Here is a 7,514-nt window from a genome sequence, read left to right as displayed (position 1 = left end):
GTGGATTCTAAAGACGGAAAATCCTGTTAATGCCGGGTTTGGTGTGGTTTGGAGCAGGGGAAGGGTCTCATCCCCTCCCAGAGGTGCCCCAAGCCCGCTCTGCTGCCACGTCTGCACTCGCGGCCCCTCACGGCGGCCCTGCCCTGGGGACATGGTGGGACCCCTCCTGCCAGGGCTGAGGCTCCTCATGGCCCCTCACAGCCCCTCATGGCCCCACAGAACCTCTCATGGCCCCATAAAACCTCTCATGGCCTCTCATGGCCTCTCAAAGCCCTTCATGGCCCCTCATTTTTCCTCACGGCCCCTCTCAGCTCCAGGCGCGGGGCTCCTCCCAAAGGAGAAGGGGTCGGGCCCTGCTCTTTCTCCTTTTATTTCGGTCCCTTCATAGCGACGAGTAAACAAAGGCTGAATGGAGCCTTTCCCCAGCGTTTCCCTCGGGGTTCATTGCGGGCTGAAGCTCTGTGCTGGCGCTGGCCCCAGTGCCAACATCCCTGCAGCCCCCAAGGCCTTTGCTGTCCCCCCGTGTCCATTCCCTGTCCCCGAGTCCCGCCCGGCTCTGGCAGCAGCAGCAGCCGCAGCGCAGCGGGCGCCGGCCCGGCCCGGCCGGGGCTCCCGGCCACGAGCAGCAGCAGCGCCGGCCCTTCCCACCTGCTCCTGCCTCGGCTTCCCAGGCCTTTTGCCAGGGCAATTCTGGACTACAGCAACAATCCCCCACAAACAGCCCTGATTCCTCAGGCCCGCCTCTGCTGCCCTCAGCCAGCCCTCAGAGGAAGAAAGGATCGGGTTCCAGCGCTGTTTTCAGCACTGTTTTACTCACCCTGAGGTGACAGCAGGAGGCTGTTGGTGCCTTGGCCTTGGCAATTGTGGATCCCAGCTGATCTTGCCCCTCTTCTGCTTGCCACTTGAATTTTAGCAGTACAGCTGCAATTGCCTCTTTCAATCAGTGCTACCCACTGTGCTTTTCTGACAGGGAACTCGGACTGCTTGTTAAAAAGGCCTCATGAGTAGTAGATCTCCAAATGCTCCCAACTCCCTGAGCACAAAATCAAAGAGAATTAAAGCCACACAGGTCACATTTGCAGTGATCAAACACAGCCCTGTTGCTGCTGCTGCTGCTGAAATAGAATCAACTGACAGAGGCCATCACAGAAATTGCCTTTACAGTGGCAAATAAAATGAAAAAATCGACTAGGAGAAAAAAAAAACAGAACTCCCCAACTCGCTTCACTGTCTCTACCGAGCAGCAGAAGAAAAAGGAACAGGACACCTTTCAGGCAGTTCCACAAGCTCAGGGTTCCCATTTCATGGGGAATCTGAGATGCAATTGGCCTTTTTAAAAGGATAAAACAAAGGGAATGAATTGGAAATTATTAGGAAAAAATGTACCTTCTTATATACAAAGTTCACCAAGTCATTCCCTGCATTTCTCCTTTTCACATTCTTTCTGTCATCCAGAGAGGTCCAGCTTATCATGTTCTGATACTTAATCATCAACTGATTGTGCTCTTGATTTCTACCACTGCAAGAGATGGAGAATCATCTAAACTGAACACAGAAACAAACTCTCTCTGTCAGCCCATCTTCATGTTCCAGATCACTTTCAAGGTGTCCATGGGGCTATTGGAATGATCAGCTCTCCACTTCTGGCTGCACACCCTGGAGATTCTTTCTCCACATTCAGCCAGGCTTGTATTCCCTAACAATTCCCGGTACCTCATCATGTTTTCTTTGGCTAGAAGAGTAACAGTGGAAACCTTACCAATGGCACAACTCCCCTGTCCACAAGGAAAAGAAAGAACAAGTTGTCAAGTTCTTCAAATATTTGTCCTGCTTTGCTGCAAGAGTTGTGCTGCAGTCAGAGTGTGGGAAGCCAAGAGAAGCTGCAGCTGGGGGCACATCTTGTGACAGGAGCTGCGCCTTGTTCTCCAGGACAGGTTTTTGGAAAGAACAGACGGGACTGTGGAGAAGATTCTGGGAAAATTGAAACAACTTTCTTATGAAATGAAAATCAAATCAAAAGAAACAACCAATATGTTTTTCTCTATTTTTCTCTATTTATTTTTATGTTCCCCTTTTCCATCTTGCACTTTCTCCATCCCATTCATTCCAAATGGATCTCACCTCTAAGATCTGAGACTTGGCAAGTTTTAGACACTGTAAAACAGCACGAGCTATACCCAGTTTGTCTTCCCCTGTTTTCCTTGGAAAGCAATGCTGGAGACACAAGTGTAGTGCTTGGGTCGGGTACAAATTCTGCATTCAGGGAATGTGCTCAGACGGTGCCTGACCCTCAGCAGGGACAAGGCACAGCAGCAGCCAAGGGCATTCCTGTGCCCCTGTGCAGGAGTCAAGACTCTGGCTCTTGGCTCAACACGGCAAAGTTCCCGTGTTTGGCCAGGCTCAGGGGCTGCCCGGGGAGTGCGGGGCTCGGGCCGGGGCCGAGCGGGCAACGGACAAACGGACACGGGGACAAACTGTCCCGGTGCTTCAGTTGCAGCGGCGGCAGCGGCGGCAGCAGCAGCAGCGGCGGCAGCAGCAGCAGTGGAAGCAGCGAAAGCAGCCAATTTATCACTTTTCTGTCTCTCCTCTCCCTTTCCCACGGACCCACATTCCCTCCGGGTCTCCCTTTTCCTGCGTCCCCCCCTCTTCAAGGTTCCCTCTCCCCGTATCCGCCCGGGCCATGCCCCCGGCCCGCCCCCGGACCCGCCCACGGGCCCAGCCGGGGCTGCCCCGGACCCGGCCCCGGCCCCGGCCCCGGCCGTCCCGCCGTGGTCTCGCCTCCGCTGGGCTCTGGCTGTGCTGGCGCTGGCGCTGCTGGGCGGGCATCATTGCCTGGGGCTGGGGCGGAATCGCTGCCCTTTGGCTCCGCATTGCCCGATCCCGGCCCCGGCCCCGACGCAGGCACCGGTCCCGGCCCCGGCCCCGGCCCCGGCCCCGGCCCCGGCCCCGGCCCCGGCCCCGGCCCCGGCTCCTCCCGGGGCCCGCGGAGGACACAGGCGGCGCGGCCGCTGCCGCCGCCTCCGCTGCGGCTCCCCCGGCCCGAGCTCCGCCGCTCAGCAGCGCGGCCGCTGGCCCCGAGCCGCCGCTGCCGCGTTCCAATGAGGGAACGCCTGCGGATGCCCGGCCCGGGGAGCTCGGGGAGCGCTCGGGGGCCGTTCCTGTCCCCGGGCTGAGCGCTGATGGCCGCGACTCGCCCCCAGGGAAGGCGCAGGAGGCCCTGCAGCAGCGCTACGAGCTGGGCCCGCTGCTGGGGCGCGGCGGCTTCGGCAGCGTCTTCGCGGCCACGCGACTCTCGGACGGCGCCCCGGTGAGCGGTGGGCAGAGGAGGAGGAGGAGGAGGGGGCGGAGGAGATGGCGGGGGCGCGGCGGGGCGGGCAGCGAGCTCAACCCTCTGCTGCTCCTTACTCGCAGGTGGCCATGAAATGTGTGCCGCGGGATCGCGTCCGGCTCTGGGGCGAGCTGGTGAGTGTGCGGGGCCAGCGGCAGAAGCCGGGGCGTGCCGGGCAGGGATGAGCCGGGGCCCGGCGGGGTGGGAGCCGCCGAGAGCCCTGCGGGGAGAGCGGGCGTGGGGTGAGCGAGGTGTGCAGAGCATCCCGGGCTGGCTGAGGGGTCCCAGGGCCCTGGCCCGGCCTCAGCCCCACTGACAGCACCGTGCTCCTCCCGCAGCCCGACGGCACCCGTGCTCCCATGGAGATTGTGCTGCTGGACAGGGTGTCCTCTGGCTGTGCTGCAGTCATTCAGCTGCTGGAGTGGCTTGAGCTCCCCGACAGCTTCGTGTTAGTGTTGGAGCGTCCACAGCGGTGCCAGGACCTCTCGCATTTGCTGGCGGAGCGGAGGTTCCTGCCAGAGGAGGAGGCGCGGGGGCTCTTTCGCCAGGTGCTGGAGGCCGTGCAGCACTGCAGCAGCTGCGGGGTCCTGCACAGGGACATAAAACCGGAGAACATCCTGCTCGACCTGGCCACTGGGCAGCTGAAATTGATCGACTTTGGCTGTGGCGCCTTCCTGCAAGACACAGCCTACACCCAGTTTGCAGGTGAGCCCTCGCAGGGGATGCTCCTGGCCATCTCATGGCCCAGCCTGGCTGTGGCACTGGGGATTCCCCGTGGTGCTGCCAGGATGGGATCAATGCTTGAGGCAAATTGATTTGGATGGGGGTGTGAGTGGGGCCAGCTCCCAGCCCTGCCAAGAGCCTTCAGCACCCACTGTGCCCTGGGCTGGGGCTGGGACAGCCAGCCTGACAAAAACCCCCATGGGGGTAGCAGAGGGCGGGGATCGGACCCCATGCCCCAGAGAGTTTAGTGAGTCAGTGAGGAAGGGCTTGAACTCCTCTGCTCCCCACGTTTGCCTTGGATTATTAACAATTTTTTGGAGGCCATGCAGGCAGGGAGGAGAGTGTGTTTTCTCTACCACGGGGTGGGTTTTTATTTGCTTGTCATGGTTGGGCCTCCCCAGTGCTTCTGCTGCCCTCTTCCAGCAGCAGTGGCTTCTTTTCCAACCCTGGGTTTGTAGCCAAGTGCCAGGTGCTGGCAAGAGGGCAGTGGGTCACCCCGTGTGCTGCTGGGGCAGCCCCCACATGCCCAGGGATGCTGGGGCCAGGCTCTGAGAGCAGCAGCATCCCCCTGATGAGCTCCATCTGTGTTCCACAGGAACCCTGTCCTACAGCCCACCAGAGTGGATCCACCAGCAACGCTACCATGGCCAGGCAGCAACAATCTGGTCCCTGGGCCTCCTGCTCTACCAGCTGGTCGTAGGGAAGCACCCATTCATGAGGGGCCAGCAGATCATCTGGGGGCGGATCTTGTTCCCACGACGGCTCTCCCAAGGTGAATCCTCATCTCTGGGCACAGGGGGAACACCAGGCTTGGGAGACAGCTGTGGGCTCATGAGCATCCTGCTCTGGCAGCTGCTGAGGAGGTGGCACATGTCCTGCTCTCCTGCAAACAGGGAATCCATGGGGAAGTTGAGGCCCAGTTCTGGGCACACCCAGCATGGCCTGGGCACTGGAAGGGGGCGGCAACTTCTCCAACTGACTGGTGATTCCTGGTTTCTCTCTTCAGAATGCCAAGATATTATTAAGAGGTGTTTGTCCATGCAACCCTCGGACAGGCCATCCTTAGAAGACCTTTTCCGCGATCCTTGGATGCAGGCTGTTCATCTGCCCTAGGAGATGGGAGAGATCCACATGCACAGTTGGATCCAGGGGCCTGGCAGGTAACAGCTCCACACATTTCTTGGCAATCGGTGGCAAAGCAAACCAGGCTGTTTTTGTCGTGCCTGTAGCTCTGAGCAGGGGTCATCAGAAGGGAACACACAGCTCTTGGGCTGGAGCTGAGCTGGACACCTGGTGTGGCAAGCACTGGTGGCCACCATTCCCCCTGCTTTTGCTTGTCTGCTTCACTGATGGCTGGGACCCTGGGCAGAGCACTGACAGCCTGGTCTGGCCCCTAGGCAAGGAGAAGGAGGCCCTGGAGAAGCTGTTACCAGCTGGGGCTGCTGCTGGAGACACCAAGGGCAACCTCAAGGATGGCAATCTCTTCCTCCAGCTGGCCAGCTGAAGATGATGGATTTCAATTCTGGCATGTCTTCTTCAAAGACTCGCTCCACGCCCAATTTGCAGGTGAGTCCACAGCCAGGGGATGCTCCCAGATCTGGGCATGGCACAGCCTGGCCAGGCACCAAAGGTTCCCCCCTTGGCTGGAGTGGATGAAAACAATTCTTCAGTTGGCTGCCAAGCTGCTTTTTGTCTCTGGACAGCTGCTGAGGGGCTGGGTCTGCCGTGGCTGGCTGCAGGCTGGGCACATGGCCTGCCCTCCTGCTCTGCTCCCAAAGGCAGCAGTGATGGGCAGCTTTGGGCCCAGCTCTGAGCACGGCCAGCATGGCCTGGGCACCGCGGGTGGCTGGGACAAGGGGACAGGAGCCTTCAGCTGACGGGCGGTTTCTGGTTTCTCTCCTTGCAGCCGGGCTCTGCGGATGCTGAGGCTGCTCTGGGCTCTGCCAGGGCTCTGCTGGGCTCAGCCCCAGGCACAGCTGGGCTCACCCTGCCCTCCCATTGCTCTGACAGCTTTGCATCACACGAGCCCGTTCCCAGCACACCGCCTGAGCTTTCTGCTTTTGCAGGTGAGTGAGACTCTCCTGCAGGCCAAGAGATTGCACTTAGGGACACACATCCAATTGGCAAGAACCCAAACTCTCCACAGTTCCAGCTGAATGCCTGCATCTGCACAGGATGTTTTCTATGTCCCACTCTTCCTTTCTTTTTGGCTGCAATTGTGCAATTGCACTTTTCTTCCTCCTCTAGAAGTGCCACTGCTGTGTTCCTGAGGCAGTGCAGTCTGGAGCTGATGGATGAAGAATCGCCCTTCTGCACTTCCAAACCAGAGCAAAAAGCTGTAAGTGGGACTTTGCATCTTTAAGAAACCCCTGAATGTTTGAAAGGGAATGTGCGGCTCATTCACAGGGTGTGAAGGAAGGGCACCTTCTAAAGGATTTGGGGTTTGACAGAGTTTAGATTCCCAGTGCTGCTTGGAGCTGGCAAGGCACAAACCACTTTCTTCTTGTTTCACTCCAATTTCACCACAATTTAAAATAACAATATTGGAATCCAACCCCAAAAGCTTTTTCAAAAAGGTTCCTGAGGCCGGTAAGATGCATCATGCCATCAGCACATTTACAAATTAAATTACTGAGTTTTATGTTTCAAAAGACCAATTACACCTTAATTCAAAGTTAGAGAAGATTTTTCACTGCACACTTGGGTTCTGTTTTTATCTTTCACATTTTATAGAAGTTTTTTCCTTCTATTTTTCCACATTTTTTCCCCTTAAAACAGAAATCATGCTATGAAAAAGAAGTGTCCTTTGCTCCTGGTTCCTGTGTGGAGCAGCTCCCTTCCCGCTGGCTGAGCTGCTCAGGCAGAGCCTGGCAGCTCCTGGCCCTGCAGGGCTGAGGCTTTTCCCCGTTGCTGGGCACAGACTGATGGAGCAGCACTGCTGAACACAGGGACACGCAGAGGGAGCAGAGCAGCTGCCTTTGCCCACCTGAAGCTCCAAGGCCAAACTCTGAGCAGGCACGGCTGGAAGAGACTCGCAGGCTCCCTGTTGGCTCTGCTGCCCCACTTGTGCCTGGCCCAGCTCTGCGTGAGGCACAGGGAGAACAAGGGGCAGCTTCCTCCCAGCCCCAGCCCAGGGACCCCTCCAGCCCCTGGCCTTGGGGCACTGTCAGCACCCGCTGCTCCAGCCACGGCTTGTGCTGGCACTGACAGCAACAACCAAACTGGGGCTGGTCCCAAGGGAGCAGCAGCAGTGCCTGGATCTGATCCCTCAGTGTGGGGCAGTGCTGGAAATATGATCGCAGCAGCAGCACCACCAGCAGCAGCACCAGCGCCAGCAGCACCAGCAGTAGCATCAGCAGCAGCACCACCAGCAGCAGGAGCAACAGCAGCACGAGCACCAGCACCAGGGGCAGGATCAGCACCAGCACCAGCACCAGCAACAGCAGTACCAGCAGAACCAGCT

At 58.5% G+C, this 7,514-nt stretch overlaps 1 protein-coding gene across 1 annotated transcript; it reads left to right on the top strand.

Moving 5' to 3' along the window:
• The first annotated feature begins 2,680 nt into the window (after positions 1-2,680).
• Positions 2,681-5,211, top strand: LOC147646956 (serine/threonine-protein kinase pim-1-like). Its single transcript, XM_086872730.1, has 6 exons — positions 2,681-2,771; positions 3,201-3,307; positions 3,412-3,462; positions 3,667-4,033; positions 4,647-4,823; positions 5,058-5,211. The coding sequence occupies exons 1-6, from the start codon at positions 2,681-2,683 to the stop codon at positions 5,162-5,164; spliced, it is 900 nt and encodes a 299-aa protein (XP_086728856.1). The 3' UTR covers positions 5,165-5,211.
• Positions 5,212-7,514: the final 2,303 nt, after the last annotated feature.

The sequence above is a fragment of the Cyanistes caeruleus genome, unplaced genomic scaffold (assembly GCF_971803275.1).
Source record: "Cyanistes caeruleus unplaced genomic scaffold, bCyaCae1.hap1.1 HAP1_SCAFFOLD_76, whole genome shotgun sequence".
In the NCBI taxonomy this organism is placed as follows: Eukaryota; Metazoa; Chordata; class Aves; order Passeriformes; family Paridae; genus Cyanistes; species Cyanistes caeruleus.
Note: the sequence above shows the minus strand (reverse complement) of the source record. Positions and strands in the feature narration are given on the sequence as shown.

Bases quoted from the DNA above. Each gene is read 5' to 3' on its own strand.
- LOC147646956 (XM_086872730.1), top strand. From the start codon at position 2,681: ATGCCCCCGGCCCGCCCCCGGACCCGCCCACGGGCCCAGCCGGGGCTG. The intron at 2,772-3,200 runs GTCTCGCCTCCG...ACTCGCCCCCAG, and splicing joins GCCCCGGCCGTCCCGCCGTG to GGAAGGCGCAGGAGGCCCTG. The intron at 4,824-5,057 runs GTGAATCCTCAT...TTCTCTCTTCAG, and splicing joins CCCACGACGGCTCTCCCAAG to AATGCCAAGATATTATTAAG.